The sequence below is a fragment of the Calonectris borealis genome, chromosome 1, assembly GCF_964195595.1.
Source record: "Calonectris borealis chromosome 1, bCalBor7.hap1.2, whole genome shotgun sequence".
NCBI lineage: Eukaryota > Metazoa > Chordata > Aves > Procellariiformes > Procellariidae > Calonectris > Calonectris borealis.
In genome coordinates, this window is record NC_134312.1 from 145,659,179 (window position 1) to 145,682,733 (window position 23,555).

Below are 23,555 nucleotides of genomic sequence, written 5' to 3' on the forward strand. Positions count from 1 at the left end.
TAGTTGCATTCCCTGATGTATTTATTGTTTTAGCTTGGATTGAGTGGTTTTGATTTGAGTGCTGTGTGACTGCACAATAACAGAGTAAAACACACAGGAAGTTATTTGCCATTTACTGCCAGACTTCGGATACAACTGTTGTAATTCACTGAACTTCATTTTTATGGTTTCTCAGGTCACCAGTGAATAGTTTGCTAATGAAAGAATATTTTTCCTGGCTCTGTAGAATAAGAGCAGTTTCAGGTCATGAAAGAAACTTGTACACATAATCAAGAAAAAAAGTGAGAGACACTAAATTCTTACCCATAAATGAATGAGAAAAACGTTCTAAGTATCATCTCTGTTAATTTTGATCTGAATCTATTACCCTTTGGATTAGCAAGAGATGACAGTCCTTTCCAAGGCATTTTTCTTTCCTTTAGGTTAACAATGCCAAGAAGAAACAAGTCAAAATAAAAAGATATGCATTGAAGTATAAGAAATCTTTCCATGAGCTAGACATTCAGCAGTTGTCAGCTCATATTCATGTGGATCATTCTTGGTGATCCTTCATCTTAGAGGGTTCCCAGTCTGAAGCTATTTCTGGCGGCTATAAATGTTCCCTTTCCTATTTCAAGGCACATTTAAAGACCTGTGTGGGACTTAGGCTGCAAGTAATTTTGGAAAATGTGAATTAAGTTCCAGAGTCACAGAGGAACTCTTGGAGGTTCTGACTTTGGGTGCTCGTTGGTCCAATCTGGTAGATCAGATCTTTTGCAATGAAAAAGTTGGAAAACCTTTGGAGCTTTCTTGTTTTCTGTTATGTCCTTCAGGTAATTAATCTTTACAACTGTCTTTTTAGTCCTTGTTCACAACTGGCTGTTACAGACTATAAAATCTTTCTGCTTCTTCTGTCTCTTTGTGACATAAGTTCCTGTGCTTCTCAGGGATACAGTATTTTGTTCAATTTTATAGTAAAAATTGACATTTTACCTTAATCCCTTCAGGCAGAGTTTATTTACAACAGTCATCATGACATGCCGTCCATAAAAGGGTTTCATGCAAATTCTTGTGGATAAATTAAACTTTGATCTAAAATGGTACCTGATTTTTTCTTCAATAAAACTCTATTTTGAGCTGTCAGATGGGAGCTAGTATGCTTGAAGGCACCAATTACTGCAGTAATTCTTCTCCCTCTTAGAAGACACAGGAAGATCCAGGAGACCCTCTGTGCAGTTTACATCCAGGGGAGGCCAGTGGCAGGGTGCTAATTGCTGACTTTCACTTAGGTGCTTGCAGGCAATTGGCCGGAATATTGTAGAGACATCCTAAAGCTGGTTATGTGATTAGTACTGTCATCACCTCTAATGCAATGGGCTACTTGCAGACTGACTGTTTTGCAGGAGTGACGTGCGTGTCTTTCACTCCCTTCCCTCTTTCCCGAATATCTCTTTTGTAGTACCATGTCTGGATTACAGAACAAATTTTGTGTGTTACTGAAAAGTAATATGTTGTGTTAATAGATAATTAAGTAATAAGGCAGCAATGTTAACTGAATGTAACTCTGAGCTCTGGTTGCTGACAGCTATGTGTTAAAAAGTTTATTTTAAAGTGTGAATGCAAGGCAATTAAAGAAAAATATTACAGTTCATTAAAAATACCGCTTTTACATACATTTTAAAAGTCACTTTCTTAACCTTTGAGGTGACAAAACAACACGGATAGCTTAGAATGAAAATGGTAACTTAAAATTACCAACAAGAATTCATTTCTTAGGAAACTTTCTCCTGGGAAGTTAGTGTCATGAAAAAATGTCAATTTTTTTTTTAATGTAAAGTGTATGTGTATGTATTTAAAAGTCTTATCACTTGTTTTCTGTGTGCTGCGTCTTCAAATGTAGATATACCTTTTCTTGTGCAATGCATTGTTAAAAAGATGTATAGTTTCTGGACCAAATTTAATATATGGTGATACCCTAGCATTCAGCTATCGCCCGAATGAGCTGCAGGTACAGGAACTGCCGGTCTGAATGACAGCCCCTTTGTCACTTTGACATTACCATGTCTTATACCACACCACTCAGTGCCTATTAGGATCTTTGTCCATCTCTGTCATGGAATTTGACAGCGTGAGAGTTGAATGGTGTTATTCCACAGATGTCTCTGAAGGGCTCTGTCTGCCTGCCAGGTGTGTGGGTTTTACGGAGTTGTGTCGTGTGAATACTGACTTCTGCAGCTCTGTGTAGGAATGGAGTCAGTAAGTGAGGCATGGCAGCTGACTGATTCTTTGTCATGGCATTAAAAAATGAAAGAAAGCCAACCAGCTTGGTCCAGGCTGAAGCAAAAATGGTGATTTTCTCCCCCAAGAAAGTGAAAAGTCATAAAATAGATATATCCCATTCAACCTGAAAATGGTACTTCATTCTGGACACTTGTAAGAAAAGAAAACAAAACCAAAGTTAATTGAAGGGTAGCCCTCATGAGTCAAAATTCCCCTTTTGCCTTGCAGTTTGAGGGAATAGATCATTCTCCCAGGGTGTGAATACTCAGCTTATATTTTCCTGTCTGCCCAAGTAGAGATGAGAGCCATCACCTCTAGGCTGGAGTCTTGCTATGTCTTTTCATCCGTGGTAGTAACCATGGTTGTATGGGATGCTGTCTGAGTATCCTGTACAAACGGGAATGGCTCTCACAGGGAGGACAGAGCACTCTGGTCCAGGCTGCCCCGGGCACGATGCTTATGGGGTTCGAGTGCCTGACACGGGGATTGGAGAGCTGGTTCTCCTGCCTTTCAGGTGCTGCTGCCTCTGTGCCAATTTCTGTTCACCCAAGATCTCTGGCCTGGTTTTAGTAGATGGGTGCTGTGGTTTTTTTATGGGTCTGAGAAAGCTGTTTAACAGAAACATGTATTTTGCTTTCTCTTTCCTTCGTGTGAGACTGAGCACAAGATGCCTGATTTCATCTGACCTTTTAAACACATGATATACTTCTATCTATACTGTGGTTTTGGGGAAGTTAATTTAAAATCAGTTGTGTTTAGGCATTCAGAAAACATGTATCCACTGAAGAATGTAATCTTTAAATTTCAGCTGTTCTCTGATGCCTGTGCCCCACACTCTTAAGTAATCCCACCAGTCATTCCAGCACAACCAACCCACTTCTGCAAATGCAGCTACCAATTCCTGCCATGTCTTTTCTTTCTACAAATTGCAAAGTTGCTGTAGAAGTTACATGAGATGAATATAAATATCTTGTGAGTAGGAAGGAATTATTGTATTTGCTTACATCCACTGAAAAAAATGTAACTGCATCAGGTACTTCACTAGTTAATAGCAATGTATTTTTTTTTAGGCTTTGGCTCATCTGCACTTAATAGAGTATATAGGAGAGCAGACAGCTTTGTTAATAAAGGTATGTTTAAAATATTTACAGTTTTTTAACAAGTAAGGATAATAGTTTTAGTCCAATAATGAACAATACTTTCATTTTTAATTTAATGTTAATGACTGCATTCCTGCATCAGCAATATCAAGAAAGCATGTTATACTTCGGTGTGGGTGATATTTAATAGATATATATCTGCCCACAGCCAGAATAAACATAACCATAAATGCAAAAGGGAAGCCTTTTCTGTAGTCTAAAAACCCCAAGAAAATATAAAGAGTAAAAGGGGAAAATTTAGACTTGCACAGTTTATTTCCTGTGTGAAATGTAAGTATTGTGTGAAATGTATGAAATGTAAGACTGTTAGAAATATCAGTCTTTTTATTTCTATTTGTTCAAATTTTCTTGGAAAAAGAACAATATTGAGTTACTAAATATCAGGCTATTTTCTTTAAGATGCTTTTCCTATCTCAGAGCCTGAAGGAATAATAAATGTTGATAAATTAAAACTGTGCAGAACGTGCAATTGTGCCACCGGGGGGACAGAGCGACACTGATCTCATCAAAGCTGTAATTTGACCTCTCTCAATTCAGGTGGTTCCTGAGGACCAGCGCTTGGTGGTGGCCATCATTTTAGTGCTCTGGGTGTCTGCTTTGGCCTCCTCCGTGATCGACAATATCCCCTTCACGGCTACAATGGTAGGGGTCTGCGCAGCACTTGCACATCCTCCTCCTGATGCTGGCAAGGGAGCTGACCTGGCTGATGACGATTTGCTTTTTTTTCCACCCCTGCTGTGTTGTAGTTTACTTTATCCCCTAAGGTTGAATCATTATTACAAGCTTATTCGTGCCATTTAGACATCTAGCTGGCCATTGCTGCCAGTAGCCGCAGTTCGCTGTGGAACTAGATCCACTGTTTTAGCTGTATTTTTGCACTTTCCCTGTTATATCCACATCCGTAGCTGAAAAGTAAAATTGTCTTTTTGATGGAAACTGTCACTAACCATCTGCTGCTATCAATATTTTCCCTCTATGCACTGCGTAGTTACACTAATGCTTTTTTAACACCTGAACCTTTTATTGCTACCTTACTTACGTAATTAGTTTAAAAAACAGCAAATAACGTTAATCATAACAAATGCTTATCAGCAGCTGAGTTTTAATATCAGAAAAGTATCAAATTATAACAAATTAGGACATGATCAGATAGGTTTATTCAATCAAGTTCTCTGTTTAAAGTGCAATAATCCCTTCATTATACCATAGGAATGATTCATTGTTACAGCTTATTCTCAGCTAAGTATAATTTTTTCTTCCATTGCTATTGGGTCGTCATGTCCACCCTTAAACTGTGTCAAGGTTTAAGACACTTCTCATAGGGCATATGATAGGTTGGACAGATTTGCAACTGCTCTATAATTATATGTTAATATGGTATTTTGATTTGATTACCGTGGTGTTTCCTGTGGAATTATGTTGATTTAACAACAACAGACTGCAAGCGATAGGCACGAAGGGAAAGATTGGTTCAGGATGAGTCACCTCCCAGCAAACACTTGAGAACTATTAAGCAATAATGCAGAAATCTTAGCTTCACAGGTTTTGCCTCACATTCAGCTAGTCTGTGAAAATTGGTTTGGAGCAATACCAAAAGACACCTGCATGCACATCAACCAAAAGGTCTTTTACAGGTTTTGAAAGGAACCCTCTTTTAAAGGAGTATGTTTTGGGGAATGGGACTGAAACTTTTGGGATCTTTTGGGATGCCTGAAGACACATTAATGTGTTATACGGCAGACTAAAGTCGAGACCTAGCATCATCTAGCTCAATGAATGGGTTTGGACTTTGGTCTTTGTCATTCTACATTAGAAAATACTTACAGAAAATCCCTGTGTAACTAAGTCCCAAGTTCTTATGTAAGATTGTGTAAACTTTAATTTAATTTTTTTTTGTTTCATTGGCACTGGGTTCCTACTGTCAAAACAAACAATATTTGGTTTGCAAGGCTATTTATCACTATATATGTCAAAGTTATGAACTCCTGATGAGGAATGTGAGACATATTGAATCCAGCTCTTTTGTAGAATAGCTTTTCCCTAATCGGGGACTGAGTGTGTGTGCGTCTAATAAACACACAGTTCAACAGGTATTTCTTAGATCTCTGTTTATTTATTGACTTGCTATTTGCAGAATCAAGCTGTAATTATTACACAACAGTATAATAATATAGCATAACACAACATCCACACAGCAAATTCACTTATTCAGCCACATAGTTCACTCACATATTCAAACAGTTAGCCAGCTGACATGCTTCTACATATGAGTTTGGTTTCATATGCCCTAGCGACATTGGAGTATAGGGCACCTGCTATGGTGTAGCCATGAATGATCCTGTCCTTTCTTGGCAAAAGGTGCCAGCTTCACAGCTGAGCCTGCGCTCATAATTGTGGAAGATGCAGACTTACTCCCTCCAGTGAAGCCCTCCAAGTGGTTCATAAATCTCCTTCAGTGGTGAACGACTGTCTGTCTGACAATGGGGCAACAGCTCTTGTAATTTTTGCAGTCATAGTCTTGATGGCCCAAGTACTGGGTAGGGATAGGGGACCCATCAAGTTCCTGCCATTTTTTGAACCTACAGATAAAAAAATCTAGGTGGTTTCGTAGGTATCAGCTGTATGCTCTGACTGAGCAAAGAGTGTTTGGAGGATGGCATCAGAGACCTCTGCCAATAGTGGATTTGCTCACCCCAAGGTGGTGAGCCACTGACCAGCAGGACTTAAGGGAAACCAGGCTCACAGGCTGACAGTCTATTTGACTTGTATATGGATTCCTGAAATACCATGCAAAGATGGTGAAAGGCTTGGTGGCAGCTCACAGTCAAGGGCACCAGTGGAATCTCTTCTGCATTAGAAAAGTGAGTATCCAGTGCTTTTTGTCCCATATTCCAGGGATGAGACAGTCCTGCCAGTCTCAACTCTTCTGGTTTTAAGTCTCCAACTGACTGTGGGCAAAACTACCATGATGGCAAGGGTGCCTAGGAAGTCATATTGCTCCATTCCTTCAGGAAGGTGCAAGAAGACAGGCATCAATTCATTCATGGGATGTCCCCAACGCTGCCTCTGCTTCCATTCATCCCCTACAACACCATGCAGTGCGCATTGTCCAGACTGGGAGCAAGGAGATGGTATGTGCTACACACACTCAGTGTAGTAACTCAGAAATGACATGAGAGTGGACAGAAGTAGGGTCTCAAATGTGAGGTGACTGACCCCCCTGGAAGCACCGTAGATAAGGAGAGACTCAGCTCCAACTCTTTCAATCTCCTATTACACCACATTACTTGTTAATGTAGAAGTAGCCCATGCAATTGATATGTAGAGTACTTTGACCCAGGACCTGCCTGAGAAATGGAAGAAATATGGAATTCCACTATAGCATGTAAGAAGGACTGAGGCTTGACTTATGAGGCACATAGCTGGAGGGAAGAAAAAGAGAAAAAACTGCAGATAGCTCTGTAACTGTGATACTGTGTTTCCTTTAAAAAAAATCAAGTTGAAGGATGATTGTCCAAATTTTCATTTCAGCTTCTTTGTTTGTACTGGTGGGATAATCAGATTCATAATGACTTTCTTTGTGTACAGAAAAAAAAAAATGAAAAAAATGTGAATGCCTAATTAGTGGATTTTTCCACTAAATTTCAGTTTATCTGTATTTGGATAAAGCTGACTGGTCCATTTTAAGTTTCAGATTTGACAGCATTAAAATTTATAGCTGGCTGATTCTTACCTTAACAGGATGTGAAAGTGGAAACTGTAGATCAATATTTAAAAAAGGTAATTACAATATGAATATATCTGAGCCAGCATTACAAAGAATTCTGGGAAACATACCGTTTTATGAATTGAAATAATGAAAACAGATAAGGAAATAATGAAAACAGATAAGGAAATGATTTTCTAGAAGAAAATCTAAGCATTTTCAAGAATTGCTAAGTATCTAAGTAGACAAGTTAGGATTCTTGCTCATCCTAAAACATAAACAAAACACATTATCTGCAGTCTTAAGAACAAAACCTAAATATTTTCAGTTATTTTAAGATGGAAATGTTTTAAGGTGCAAAATATTCATGTGTTTAAACATTTTGAACACATTGATGCTTTTCAGCAGCCTTCAGCACCAGCATCATGGAGAAGAATTCTCCCTTACGAAAAAATTCTGAAATTACAAAAATCAGATCAGTTTAGTATTTGAAGCATCTTACCCTGCAAATACCTTTTCAGTGCAACACCGTTGTTGGTCAAATTCTTCTTTGCTCTAGACAAGAATAAATTTGGTATAACCCCACCATCAAAAATGTCAGTACCGTATGGAATTCATGTACAGAGGTCACTAAACTGAAATCTCTGCAAAGAGCTCAGAACACAGCAACTATTTCAGGCTACAGAGAATGCTGTAGGAAGAAAGTTGCGTACGTGAAACAGTGGAATGAGTTTCTGAGGGCACTCAGCTCATCATAGGTTGATTACTTCTCCTGTTTCTGTCTTGGTGAAATTCTGTTTGTGTTAAACTAAAGTATTGGAGCCACACAAAGACAAAATAGTCTTCAGAGTATCTTCCAATTGCTTGTTTCAAGTAATTTGTCCTGAATGCAAAGATCATGAACTGTCCTAAATCAAGATGAGATTGAAACTTGCTTGATGAACTGTAATCCCAAGACTTCTCCCTTCTCTTTAGGCATTGGAGAGTGAAGATCCAGCTCCCTAATTAAATAGATGTTTATATGAGTGAGTGTTTATTGCACTTCATTGCATAAGCATGCCTGGCAATTGTAATAGGAAAATCAATCATTTTTTACCAATATGTAAAAAACATACTCGAGCAAAATATTTTGAGTTTGAGATACACTTTGTGGGAAACTCCATGAACTCTGACTGTACACCAGATACTATGTTGCCAGCAGCAAGTCTAATATATATAGATACATCTGGGAATTGCTTAAAAAACAGCCACAAAATGTTCTGTGCATAAAAAATTAATAAACCAGGAGCTTAATTAGTAAGTCTCACACATTTTCATTCTTGAAAAGCAAGGTTTTTTTTCATGTTGGATATCCAGTTTTCTTTGTCTGAAGAATAAATGTGATGAATCATGTAGTGATGCTCTATGTGTCATTCTATTAAACCTCTGATATTTTTCCTCTCTTTTCAACAGCCTAAACTCACAATGACATTCCTTGACAGACAGGCTTATTCATTTTTAAGGCCTGCATTTTCCTAGTATTTTCATTTAAATAGCCACAGATTTCTGCCCTTAGAATGTTAGGTGACATGATTTTATTACCAGTATGCTCTTTAGTTTAATTGACATGTTTTATCAGCCTCATATGCTGAAGCCATCTGTTTATATTTTTCTTTTATTACCAGAACTAAAAATATAACCATAGTAAATCCTCATTTTAGCTGAGTTTAAATACTATTTCCTCAGTATAGAGTAACAAACAATTTCCATTAACCACCTGGCTGGCAAGGTGACTTAGTCTCTGACAGGTCTTTGTTAGAAACCAGATAATTTTTGGCCCACTATTTATTGCCTCTAAAACTATGAGAGGCTTTTCATTTGCAGTACTGAATATTTTGTATGTATCTTATGTTCTTAGTGTCAGTTTTATTTTTGGATCTTCTTTACCTTCTGCCCTACCAGAGTTTTTCATGCCCTGCATGTCAGTGCTTGATAAATGTAAAAGACTGGATCATAGTTGTCTGCAGAGACAGACCGATCATTAACAATTTGCGAAACTACAAACAGTTTTTTTCTATTAAAGCATATTCTCTGCACTTTTCACAAAAGACATCTTTACCACATGCAGTTCTTAGCAAAGTGTGGGCCGTGAAATCTCATGGTGCAGAGCAGCAATGAATCCTTAAATAAAAATGCGAATTCCTATTTCATTGTCGTTTTGCACAAATAGACAAAATGGGCAGTATGACTTGATGCCTTCTACTGCGCTGCATAGGTATAGGATAAACTTGTCTAAGTTACCCTTCTTGCACAATGAGGGTGTGTGATTACTTGTACAAGTGTTATCTTTGGGAAGCAGAAGTAGCTGAGAGGGCTTCACCCAGCTGTTTCTTATGAGTCTCCTGCCATCCCAGGAGGACATGCTCACTGACAGAGCAGGACCAATCCCCCTCCTCTTTGGTCTCCTCTCCGCATATCCAGGGTCCAGCTAGTAAAGCTAAATCATCATTTCTGTTTGTATTTCAGAAGAAGGTCGTCTTAGTTTCAAAAGAGGTCTTCCTTCTTCATCTCCTTGACTGGTGGAATGCCATGCTCATGAGAAGGTTTTGTTGTAAAAATAGATGAATAGGATAAAGGTCTTAATTCAACTTGTTCTTGGGTAATTTGGAGTCTTGGAAAAGGAGTCTCGTGACAGCAAGGGGTGAAAATGTTAACTCTTTGGTCATGGTTTTGCTTACGAAGAATGCAGTCTATGTATATAAAATAAAATAAATAAATGTGAAAGCAAAATGTTCAAGGCTCTCCATTCCGCTTTTGTACAAACAGGACTGGAAGGAGCAAGGCTTGGGAGGTGTCAAGTAGACCCCCTCTGTCAGGTACACAACAGAATTGAGATATGCAAACATCACCACCAGTCTCTTTTAACAAAAAGGGACTGCATACCACAACATAAATGTAAGGATTGTTATGAGAAAACTAAGAGTATTTTATAAAATTTAGCTTAGTAGTAATAGTTGTATATAATTCTAGTTTAAAAACTCTCCACTTTCTCTTTTTCAAAATCTTCATTTAAAGTAAAAATTGAGCTTCCTTTCTTTTTGATTGTTTCATCTGGCTTAAATTTTGAGGATGTTAGTGAGCTGAGAGGGGTGAGAAAAAATATTCTGTCCTGCAGAATCATATTTTTTAAGTCTGAATTAATTTCTTATAATATTAATTGTTAATAGATGATGTTTTCTAGGGAAGGTGGATAATTTATAACAGTAATAAAATCCTCTTCCGTTTTTAAAAGCTTGCAAAACTGATTCAAGATTAAAAACAGTGCAAAAGATGAAAATATAAACATTTCCATTTTTGTTCTTTTTATATTTGTAACACATCCCATGTACTTCCACAGTATATGTTATAAACAAACATTTTCTTCACAAGGATTGATTTCTATTAAGATAGTTATATAGACAACTATGCCAACATCTGTAGACACTTGCGCTGTTCTTTGTGCATCAGCTTACACCCTATAGATATAATTCATATAACACCCTATATAGAATCAAGATTAATAACTAGCTCCTTTTTGTATCAAGTCTTTGAAGATATTCTCCTTTTTCCAGGTACAACCATTATTTCTTACAGTTGCATTTTTTCTGTTTTACTGGAGGCAGACAGTCTTACAATGGTGGTAGGTGAGAGGGATTTGGCTTTGCTCTGTTGAGCTACATCACTCATTTTATCTGAATCCTGCCAATCAAGTAGCAATGTGGGGTGGTTCAATACCAAACTTTCCAGCAAAATTAGCAAGTTTTCTAGAATCTAGTCCAGCAGAGATTTATCCTGATAAGATTATTGAAATAAAGGGCATAAGAAATGAAAGCTATTTCCCTAATAAGGCATTATTATGCCCCTTCTTATATTGATAAGGGTGCTGTTTACATAATCTAAAGAGGGAATAATGAAGGAAAATGAGGCTTCATAAGCTCTAACTTTTGCTTTTTTCTCTGTTGAGGGGCAGCATAAAACGATGAAAAAATGTGCATTTCAAATATGTTAAATCAATATGACAAAGGCATTTGTACAATATGTATCACAGGCAGCTGTATCTCAGTTTGCAAAGTATCCTACCTGGGAGTGCTTTTGATGCTATTGCAAAATGCCTATGGCTTGAATCAGAAAGAGTTGTAGAACCAATTCTATTTTTAAAAAACATTGAAAACTGCAGTGAAAAGTTTCCTTCTAACCCTTTTATGTTTTGCATTTCTATTTTTAGCATTCAGGTTAACTATAACCAATAAAGCTAAGGTTGAGGCATTGATAGTGCAAAAATGTTGCCTCACATATAACTGCATGAATGAATGTGGCAAAAAGTGTTAAAGGTGATTTTGGGGAAAAACAGAGGCAGTTTCCTTTGTAACTGACCCTGTGCATGATCCTTATCTATTTAAAATGCAAACGTTTGAGCATGAGAAATGTCCATTGGCTTTAACCGATTTGCAACATGTCTTCAAGAGTTCTTGCTGATGACCAAGTTTCTTAATTCTTCATTGGTTTTGGAGCAGGAAAGTTCTTAGGATGGAACTTAGAACAATCTGTTTGTCTTATGCTTACTTTTAGATCAAAAGAATTAGATGCTAGTGACTTTTGGAGACTCTGTGGCATGCGGTTGCCACACAGGATAGCCCATAACGTTTGCAAAACATTTGGTGTACTTTATGGATCAACAAAATATTTCTATCTGAAACACTGGAAATTTAACGGAATATTTTGCATTCATCTTTCATGTGGTTATTCAAAACTGAAACTTATGGTGCAGCATTCCATGTTAGAAGTACCTCTTCTTTACAAGGGATACGAGGATGTTAAATCTAACTTCAAGCATGTGTCAGAAGTAGGACTTCATTCCCTTTCTGACTGTTATTCTTTGGCAGAGATGAATTCCTTTAAATAGCGAAAACACCCAAATTTAAGTGTACACAAATATGTATTGCTAAGGCATGTTTCAGTGTTTGTCCCTTGCTGCAAAACCAGGCATTTATGGGAGCAGGGATTCCTGATCTAGCCCTGCTGCCTGTTAATGCACTTAGGAGCATGACACCACTGATGATAATTTTAACATAGATAATTAATTATTATAAATCCTTTTAAAAAGAATTCACACTATTTCTAAGGAAAGCAATGTTCTGTCAGAGATAACAATAACAACAGTGGGGTCAAGTGTGCATTTGGGTTCCTAAAATATACTTTGTTGGGTTTCAAAAATTAAGAAATGGAGATTCAAGAGCATTACACAATTACAGCTTCTCTTGATACATTTTAAGGTATCTTTGTGTTTAAAAGAAGACACAGTGAGTTGAAACCTTTGTTCAGTGACTTTCTTCTAGGGGGTTTCTGTGTCTTCAGTCAATAGAGGTTTACAGGACACTGAGAGCTCCTGATGCTGAGCTCCTTCACTAAACAGAGAACCGAATTTTCTAATGGGAGTATTATGCCTACGTGGCTGCAAATACCTAGCAGAGAGTTACCTCATGGACTTTCTGTCTGGGATCTCTGTTTTGCTTTTCTCTTCCCCTGTCCTTCACAGTGCCATAATTAGGGAGGGGGCTCCTAGAGAACCGTAGGGCTCTACTTTCTGCACCGTTCCCACCAGTGGGCTGTGAAAAGGGCTTTACTTGCTCTGCACTTGGGACCTGGCTGGCAACAGCTTTAGGACTGGCCTCAACAGCAAGAAAATAGGATAATTATTTTAATCTGCTCTACCTACTCATCCTCTCTGTGCTGGGCAGGGCACAAACAAGGAGGAGTCTAATTTGAAAAGGTGTTGCTAGTCTGCATAGTTCAGGATTGTGTCCTGCAACGAGTGAGTTACTGCAGTACATCAGGATACTTGCAAATAATTCTGAGGAACTAAATAATCGATTTTGGTTCTCTGGTCAAAATTACATAGGATGAAAAAATGCTTTATTTAGGTTGAGCAAGATGGTTTATCCTGTGATTTCAGTATTTTTTTTTTAAATTTTGTTTTATCTTGAAACATAATATTGTTTTGAAATAAATATAGAATAGAATCATAGAATCATAGAATCATTTAGATTGGAAAAGATCTTTAAGATCATCGAGTCCAACCACAAATCTAACACTACCAAGTCCACCACTAAACCATGTCCCTAAGCACCATGTCTACACTTAAATTGCCCGGGAAGATCCAGGCTCGTAAAAACTATCGTCATCACCATTATCAGTGGATCTTTGCTACTTCATTTTTAGAGATCCTGCTTCCAAAGCATCCTTTTAGATGCACGAGTTGTTTGTTTTCCTGCATATGTTAGTGCTTGCTGTAGTTTTGACATCAGGGATGGGCTAATTGCAGATCATAGAATCATAGAATCATTTATGTTGGAAAAGAACTTTAAGATAATTGAGTCCACCACTAAACCATGTCCCCAGGCGCCACATCTACACGTCTTTTAAATACCTCCAGGGATGGTGACTCAACCACTTCCCTGGGCTGCCTGTTCCAGTGCTTGATAACCCTTTCAGTGAAGAAATTTTTCCTAATACCCAATCTAAACCTCCCCTGGCGCAACTTGAGGCTTCCTCTCGTCCTATCGCTTGTTACTCAGGAAAAGAGACCAACACCCACCTTGCTACAACCTCCTTTCAGGTAGTTGTAGAGAGTGATAAGGTCTCCCCTGAGCCTCCTTTTCTCCAATTTGAAATGCATATCATATTCTGGCAGTGAAGATTTGAGAGAAACAAAGTTTGTGGGGAAAAATGAAATCTTTTGTGACAGTTTCATGGAAGAAAGAAGACAAGAAAGACAAGATGTTGGGCGTGCTGACTCTTCTTTAGGCCTTAAAATAGAAATAGACATCTTCAGGCAATGTACAATTCAAGAACAGTTGTTTAGAAATTAACTTATCTAGGTTAATCAGTTAGAGGGTTTAAGAGGGATGATTGCACTGGCAGGAGGGGGAAAGGACTGTAATTCTTCATAAAGCCAATATATTGCTCCATACCGAAAGAACACACACAGTCAGTGAAGGTGAACATCACTCAGCCGTCAAAGTGAAAATGTTTTTCAGGAAGCAGCTGTTCTGTCTCTGAGATCATACCCCTTGAGGGGGACCTGTGAAATACGTTGAAATGACAAATTGGAGGATAAAAAGTCGTAAGTCTATTCACTACTGAAAATCCTGGACTCTGAGAAAGCATTAATTTTAAGGCATATCACAGTTATTTCCACAAATCCCTTCCTGCTTGATTTCTCGTTGTTCCACGCTTGTTTATTCTTTCTCTCTCCCTTTTGGTCCCATAAACTTCTGTGCACATTAAAACCAGGTTAATAACATTATAATCTCTGCCCTTGTTAATGGCCTTCTCTCTACAGGTACTGGTTACACCTTTCTTTCAAACCAAGTGGTTACATAATTAAGTTGAACTCAGACCAGTTTTTCCCAACTAAGGCAAAAGTTGTTTAGCTTTGAAGGGTTTTACTGACTGAGATCTGGTGCTACTAGGAAGCCTGCCTGCTGTATTTTTGGGGTCTATACCAATTGCCTAATGAAGTCTATTATGTCTCCCTACAAGCCTCGTTTGACTTTTCAGGGGGGCTATTTTATTTTATTTTTTTTGCTGAAATGATTAAATGGAATTCATAAAACTTGCAAACATTTCCCAGTGAACTAAATCTACATTATCTGGTAAATATAATGTTAGAATAAAAAGTAAAATGACTCAACTCTGCTTATGAATTCAGAAGCCTGCCGCATTGATCTTTCTCAATTTTTCCCTATCAGATCAGACAATTTTGATTACAACAAGGATTTGGGAATTTTTTAGTTACTGACACATGATCTACAGCCATCTTGATTATGAAGATCTGGACATCTCTTACAGCTGTTTCCAGCAAGAAGAGGGGATATAACTCTGTCCCTTAGGTTTCAAGTAATGGAGGGGGAATTGATTTATAGTCACTGTCGGTTCCCTGTTGAACTGGTAGGATCTAGAGGGAGGTACTCATAACCTTAAGACATCCTCAGTAGTAGTAGTTTTGTCAGCAGTACCTGTGTCAAGCTTGGCCTAATGTTGCCGATGCCTTCTCTTTGGCTTGTGGGACTAGCACGGTCAGTGGGGAAAAGTGAACCCAGAACAAGAATATGATGCAAAAATACTAATTAAAAAAAAAAAAAGAAAAATAACCCAAGTTATTCTTCAACTTGCTATTGTTTTAAGTTGTTTACTTGCATGAATTTTATTTATATTGTGCTGATGGTTGGCTAATGTCTCCTGAATCTCTCTCTCTTTTCTTCTTAAACCACAGATTCCTGTGCTTCTCAACCTCAGCAAAGATCCTGATGTTAACTTGCCTATGAAACCATTAATCTTCTCATTGGCCATGGGTGCGTGCCTTGGAGGTAAGAGTTTATGTGAGAAAGCTGACATAAGGTAATAGCTATGCAATTATGGCATGTATAAACTGGCACAACAGGTTCAATGATGTTATTATGCAAAGCATAAGGAGGGTCTGATCTAGCTCCTTTTGACTTCAAAGGACTCCTGGATAAGGATCCCAGTCAGTGTTTGCTGCTACAGTAGGATTTTTGCATATCTGCATAAAGTACAGACGCACAAAGAATCAGTCCAGATGGTACTTATGGGGTTCTGATATCTTGTGAGAGAAAATACAAAGATACATTTAGCTTTCAGAACAGAGACCCATCACTGTTCATTGAAAAGATGCAGAAAATGTATAATAGCTGAGATCTGAAGGCTTGATTCAAAGTCTTCTGAAGTCACTGGGAGGTTTTCTGGCTGGCTTACAGAAATGGTTTGAGTATCCATTTGCTGACCCATTTAGCACTCCTTACTCTAAGGAAAGACTTTTTGAAGTCTTTGGGAAATGTACCTCTAATAGTCAAAGATAATAGCCACTCTCCTGGTGCCCATCTTGGTGTTAACTGGGATTTCTTGTATTGTTAGTGCATTAGCACAAAACAAGCAGATGGTTTCATTACTTTTTTGTTGTTTTTTTTTTTTTTTTTTTAAATTGAAGATTTAACATGTATGTATTGTAGGCCCAGGATTTCCTCTCTATTTGTTATAACAATAAAGGAGAATAGCCATTTGGTAGTTTTAAAATTAATATTTATACTTGATTACTTTCTTTTTTTACATTCTGCAAATGGCTTATGAAGGTATTACAACACAACATTTCCAAATAATAAGCGTACTAAGTACAATTAAAATGTGTAAGTTTTTAATACGAAATAAAGTTAGTATTATTTTTTTACTACTGAGAATTTTAATGTTAATTACATTGTATTGGGCTGTATTTTGATCCCGAAATATTCAGGTAGTTAGGTTAAATAAAGTTAAAATGGATAAAATGGTGTTCTGCAATGAATCCACCCCTTCTGCCCCTCCATGCCCCTCCAAATAGTTTCCTTAACTTTACGGAGATTAAAACTAAAACCAGTTTTGTATGTAATAAAAGTTCTGGTTTGTTTATTTAGCTAAGTGATTGCTAGTACAAGTGACCTTAATATCTAACAAAGATTATAATGATGTAATTTACAGATTGAATTTTAAGAGCATGTTGCAAAGGTGGGACAATTCATACCAAACATCAGTTATTCATTTGAGGAATATCTTTTTGTACTTATCATTACTCATCATTATATTGTGACTTTAATCTCTTCCTCTTTAAAACCAGTGATTTGAATAATCAACATATCTTTATATAGATGTTTGCCATAAAAATATCATCTTTCTTCACAATTTGCTAATCACCGAACACACTCTGATTTCATTAAACTTTCAGATTAAAAAAGCAAAACAAAACATAAGGAATATAAAGTTGGCCAGATTATGCTGACATATTCTGAGTGGAAGGCACTTCACCAGCCTTGGAGCCTTTACAAAATCTCAGCTGATTTTCCTAAAGTGTCAGTTATCATCTTAACCCAAATTTCTTTAATTTGATTTGTTGAAAGGCTGCTGGGATTTTTACAGAGACTTCTGTGTGTATGCAGTATGAAGCAAAAGTAAAAACATAAACAATACCATGGGAATTATTTGAATTAAAATCACTAGAGATCCATAGGACATGCCCGGGTATTCAGAGAGGCTCCATACAAATATTTGGATAAAAAGTTAGATCATTATCATTATCAGCAAAAGCTTAAACTCTCCAGACTGTGCTCTATTAGGATAAAGCCGAGCATATGCTAAGTTTTACTGGCAAAGGTCTCATAGGAGTGTTAGTTTGAAAATTAATATGCTTCTGACTTTCCCAGGTCAAAACAAAAAGCTTATTGTTAGGGAATGAAAAGGGTGGAAAAACTTTTGTTTTAAAAGATCTCATAGCCTCCCAAAAGTGAGGGAAAAAGGACTTTTCTTTTTTTAAAAAAGAAAGTGTTGATGGCCTTTAAAAATTATTTCCGAAAGAAAGGTCTTACTAGCACTGAAGTGGTGTGAAGAAATCCTCAACGTAGGCTAATCGCATTGTGGAAGGGGTAGATGACAATTATATCATTACTGCCTGCTGCTTAAGGCAAAAGATTGGATCTTACCACTGCTCATGCAATCAAAGGAACTTGGCAAACAAGACATTTTGTAGAAGAGTCTGATGAAATAATAATTATAGCTGCATATTTTAGGGTTAGTGGTTTACTACGTAATGCAGAGCTTCAATTCTGGTAATTTGATAGCATTTATGGGGTTCAGGGTAAAACAGTGCTGTATGCTTATGTGTCCGTGAAGGGAGCGTCAGCATTTGTGCCTGTCTTGGGAAATGCCCTGCAACATTTTGTCCTGAAAAATTTCCAGTGGATGCAATTACTTTTTCCTACTGTCACAAAGTGCGCAGGCAGCTATGGGGTTGGAAGATGATAGGATGAGAAAAGACAGTCATTTTCCTTCATTGCTTTAGCTGTTGTCCTGGAAATGAAAGAAAGATTGAGTCAGTCTCAAGCAATATGAAGAGACTTTTGCCAGTATAACTGCCACACTGTTGTCATCTTCAGCAGCGTCTCCCAAAAGAGAGAACTGATGCTATTAAATTACTCTGTCTTTCACAGCATTGGACTCAGACATAAGGAGTAACTGAATATTGTGTAGATGCTCTTTGCTCTGTGAAATGTGAGAAGGGATGAAAAATCCTGTCTCTTAATCAAGGAAGCCAAGGACAGTGATGACCACGAGCAGTCCCTGATGAGATGGTCACAATTTTGAAATCTTTGGGTCTTCCTCAGAGTTTGCAGAAGTTTTCTTGCTCAGGTCAGGTCAATCTTATGCAGTTAAGAAATAAACACGGTAATTTTTCAGGGGATCCGGTTCTGGAAATTTTGGTTTATATTTGTCCCAGCTATCTTTAAGAACTTAAATTAAGTTGTAAGTTAGGAGTCTGGCTGCCCCAGGCTCTCTGTTTGGTGATGGGGAGATTGGCATGTACAGGAGGCAGATGTTTATTCATCCACTGAAAATGCCAGACGCTCTCTGCAGAGCATACTGGAGCCCCTAATGCACAGAACTTCAGTTGCTGAGGGGGCTCCCCAAAGACAGGTCAAATGAATTTGGACCTTGGGACCTTTCAGTTTGTCAATTCTTCTGAATGCTGGATGCCCTTGTAAGTCTGGGCATTAATGGTCAGGCTGACTAACTAGTAGCTGGAAAAATTGTATTGTTCATGGGGGTTTTTATGTACTATCTGCCAGTATTTCAATTATGTTTGATCATGAAGGAAAAGAAAACAGGAAATTCAAAAGTAACTACAGGAAACAAACAAGGAAGTAACGTCTCTTGTTTTCTGTGGTGTTCTGACGAATCTGCATCCATATTTTTTTTTGCAGGAGAGGACATTGAGTAAAGCGTTATTCATTAATGCTTCCTACTGTAGTACAATATGAAATTATGGTACTTCTTGAGACTGAGTTGTATGTAGACCTTCCAATAGTGTCTAGGGAATGCTGCCCTGAAATTTGGAGGACAAATGAAGATTGCTAGCTCTAGCAATTTCAGAACAAGAGGAGTTTTAATTGCACTGCTTCTATTGGCTCATAAGTTTTAAAATAACATGAAACATGGATTCAACTCAATTTGAGTAAGTGCACAGTCAGAAATCTACCTGTTAAGATTGTTCAATTGTGTAGAACTAGATTCTTTGCTGAGCTGAAGAGGTTATAGTTAAGATATTATTTGAAGGGGTTTTGTACATTTGACATTTAAAGAGCTGGCATTTATTTGTCTTTTTATCTCTTTCTTTTTTCATGGTTTATAAGAAGAATGTTTTTGGAAAAAAGAGAGGAAAAAAGGGCTTGAGTTAAAAAGTGACTGAATTCATATTTGGAAGTCCCTACGTTTGAGTTCTCAGTTGCTAGCACAGAAAAAACCAAAAAGTATTTCTCTGCTGCAGTGACTACTGCTGTGGTCCAAAGGGGACATTTTCTGCAGTTTATAGTTTTGCGCTATTTTTCTTCACTGTATGTTTTCTTGGAGAACAACACCTGAAAGTCATCATTGTCACAATTCTGCAGAAAGAGGCAAACTCTAGGATGCATACAGCTGTGTTATTCCAGCCACACAATCTCAGCTGTAGGCTCTACTTCAAGAAAGAAGGTAGGAGGAGAGGGCTGCTGGCACTTTTCTTCTAACCTTACAAGGTCAAAACCCAGGTGTGAATAAAATCCATTATCCACAGGACATTGTGCTAATTACAGCTGTTAAAGGAGTACAACCCACAGTGTAGCTAAACAGTAGGATTTCTCTCAGTGGTCCAGTGCTATAGCTATTCTGCATCCTGGCACCCCTCCTTTGGTCCCTGATGCCAATGGGGTCTTGCACAGTGGAGTATCACTGATTTATTATTCCTGCTGATTCTGCTCAATAAAATCCTAAACTAGTTTTAAAGCTTCAGACACACTGAAGGTATAAACCTAGAAATATTGTTTATATTCCTAAACCAACCCTCCTTCTTTGCAATATGAGGGAAAAGTGATAGTCTTCAATAAAACATAAAATGTATTAAAATATATAATAATTAATATTATGAAAAAACACAACTGTAGTTCATTTGAAGTTCTTTTATAGTTACAATAAATCAAATTTGTATAACGCTTTTCACTTTGAAACATTCAAAAAGTCTATGAAGAACCGAATATATGGCGTAAAAATATAGCAGTTATTGTTGGTCTCTTCTCCCAAGTAACTAGTGATAGGACGAGAGGCAATGGTTTCAAGTTGCGCCAAGGGAGTTTTGGATTGGACATTAGGAAAAATTTCTTTACTGAAAGAGTGGTCAGGCCTTGGAACAGGCTGCCCAGGGAAGTGGTTGAGTCACCATCCCTGGAAGTATTTAAAAGACGTGTAGATGAGGTGCTTAGGGACATGGTTTAGTAGGCATGATGGTGTTGGGTTGATGGTTGGACTCGATGATCTTAGAGATCTTTTCCAACCTTAATGATTCTATGATTCTATGAAGAGGAGCACTGTTTAGCTTTGGTTTTGAACTTAATTGTTGCATACAATGTACAATTTAAACTGTAGGAAAAAATTTTAGTGGAGAGAATATACCTACCTGAGCTTGATTTTAACCAGGACACTGATATTGAAAGTTCCTATTGTTTCTAAATGAGACTTTTAATGATGAGAAATCCTGGGGCTCAGTTTTATGTCTTATGGGTGAGACAGCCCTGATTTAGATAAGTATTTTGTCTGTGGATATAAAACTCATAATCCAAATCAAAGGGTGGTATTGTAGGGAATGAGAGTGACTTGAGATCTTTCAAAAGGAAATGGATACTGCTGCTCTTGACTTTGAAAGGCAAGCAAAACAAATAAGAAAATTTAGGAGATGTCTCACAGTTTTTCTTTAAAGACCTCGGTGCAGTCTTTAGCAGTATTATGCCTCTAAATTGTACAGACGTAGAAGCAAACTACAGCAGGTATTTTGTATGTCTTACATTAACATCTAATTTACTTTCTGAGTATACTTTGCATTGTTTCTATGATGTTTGCAATTACGGAAATGACAAACATGGACATAAACTGTGATTGCTGTCCATCAAATGGCAGTACTACTTGCTTGTTCTTAATGAAGAACTCATTCAGGTGTTAACTGAAAGTTTTGGGTTTTGTTGTAGCATAAGGAACAGCATCATCAGATACAAGCACAAGGAACCTTTTCTGTCTATTGATATTTGAGTGCCCAAACTGTCCTCTTGCTTATTTCTGGAACAGCCAGAATCTGTAACCTTCTATAAAAACCCCGCTGCTGTTTTCCTTAGCTCTTTCATGACATTCAAACTCTGGGCCATCTTCACGTTTTTTCAGTATCAAGTTCTTAAAGCCCAGCAGTGCTGTAAAGTCCTTGGTGTGAGAGCCAGGCTCGTTACCAGAGCCCCTGCAGAGAAAGGACATTCTCTAATCTTTAAGATTACCAAAGATAATCCTCTGTGGCATGGAAGATATACGGAAGATGTGAATGTAAAGGGTAAAAACTGCTAAAACTGTGTGTGTACATTTGACAGATGCACCTTTGTCTGTATTAAGGCAATATCAGAGGTCTGCTTGGCTTCAAGACACTGAGTTAATACGGAAACAAAACCCCTACTGAACCTAGTCAATTTTTCTCAGCATTTTTCTGAGCTTGAAAAGACTTATCTTGGCGGACATGCATATACAGATGTATGTATGTTACTAAGGGTGAAATATGAAGTATATGGGGTAAAGGATGCTGTTTCATCTGTACTGATGAGATTTTATAGTTTGGATGGTAAATCTTAGATTTTAAAATGGAAAAGAAGAGAGCTATGTGTAATATGTAGAATTCTATTCTATTTTACATTGATTTAGAAAAAGAATTTAAACCAAACGTCAAGCTCACTTGATTATAATGCTTGCATTACTGATGAATTTGAAATGCTTGTATTAATGGTTTTCCGTCTGTGTAAAATAACTGCATGCTACAAAGTTCTGCAAATTAGAGATAGGATAATGATCAGAGATGACATCGGAGACTCCTACAAAGCATATGTGGAGTTTTGTTTAATTTTTTTACTTGCTTTGTGCATTTGTTTATCACAAATTACAAAAGGTTCTTTCTAGCAGCCTTGGCCACTTCTGTTTTCAGAATAATATAGAATATTCAAACTCATGATGTTGTATTGGTGAGTTGCTGCAATACGAGAATACAGACTCTGCATAGCTGTCAGCAGAAGAAGTACAGTCATTTAGAAGGTAGCATTTGGACTATCAGACAGAACAAGACAAGGAAGCTGTAGCAAGCTTCAAAATGCTTAAGTGCAGAAGGTAATACTGGCTTATCTACTCTCCTTCCTCTGCAGACACTTTCCAGGTAATACCCCCTTTTCTGCACCTTGAGTGGTGCAGCAGAGAGGAGGAAAAAAAACCCTCAATCTGCAATATTCATATTGATTCATATTGATGAATCAGGCACTCTGTATGATGCTGAAGAAAGTAATAATCATGCACTAGGTATTATTTATACATATATTAATAAATATATGGAGCACAGTTGCAGTTTGCACACCTAAACCAAAGAGGGGCACTAGCAGGAGTTATGAAACTTTTTTAAAAAAGGCACTTAAACCATAGCAAAACTTAACAGGTAGGCTCCAACTGAAAGTCAATTTGAGTTAAGTTGGAATCTGAATTTAAAGCAACTGGATATTCTGAAATAACTTGGGTTTTTTGAGTAATATTATCTCGTTCTGCTCAACTTCAAAGTAAGTTATGATAAAGTTGAATAATGTACTTTTATGCCAGGTCTCTATACATGGAATTATTTTTCAATATTTGTGCCATGTGTGGAGAAGCTGTGAAACTGAGCTGACATAGTTTTAGCCTCTGAGTCTAAAAATCAGAGAGAAAAAAAAAGTGTAAGCTGGGGCTTGCGTGCAGCATTAAAGGCTTTAAAGGGAACCTACCTGAATATGTGTTTCAGGGCATGAGGGAATGGCGTGTCAGAGTACACTGCTGACACTATCTCTCGTTATACTAGTTTGTTTTACCTTTGTACTGGGTAAGTTGATTTCAAGGAGAGAGATGACCTTAGTGATCACCTCAGGTGTTATGTCTCTTTTACAGATGTCTGGGTTTGAAAGAAACTTAGGATTTCTTTATGTTGTTAAAGTAACAAGTGCAGGATGTTCAGAAATCTGCCTTATTTGTTTCACACTTCTGGTAGAAAAGTAACAAATTTAAATTTCACCTTTTCCTCTCATAGCAAAAAGAAAGCAATGAATGTTGAATAGTGCAATACTTATAGTAACTGTCCTGCTGGTTGTATAGTAGTGGTGATAAAAAATGGTAAACTTCATCTGATTAAAAGTGTTGGATTGAATGCAGTTCAATGAACTTTTTGGATAAATTAACTCAAAACTTTGATTTAAATTCTTTTTTTTTTTTCCCATAAACTCCATGTGTATGTAGTTGTGCAG

The 23,555-nt window shown here is 37.4% G+C and overlaps 1 protein-coding gene across 1 annotated transcript in view; it reads left to right on the forward strand.

Moving 5' to 3' along the window:
* Positions 1–23,555, forward strand: part of OCA2 (OCA2 melanosomal transmembrane protein) — a 192,438-nt gene that overhangs the window by 109,943 nt on the left and 58,940 nt on the right. The window contains exons 19-21 of the mRNA XM_075136354.1: positions 3,330–3,389; positions 3,957–4,061; positions 15,419–15,512. Of these exons, the coding sequence (XP_074992455.1) occupies positions 3,330–3,389; positions 3,957–4,061; positions 15,419–15,512 (259 nt within the window). The remainder of the gene's footprint in view (positions 1–3,329; positions 3,390–3,956; positions 4,062–15,418; positions 15,513–23,555) is intronic.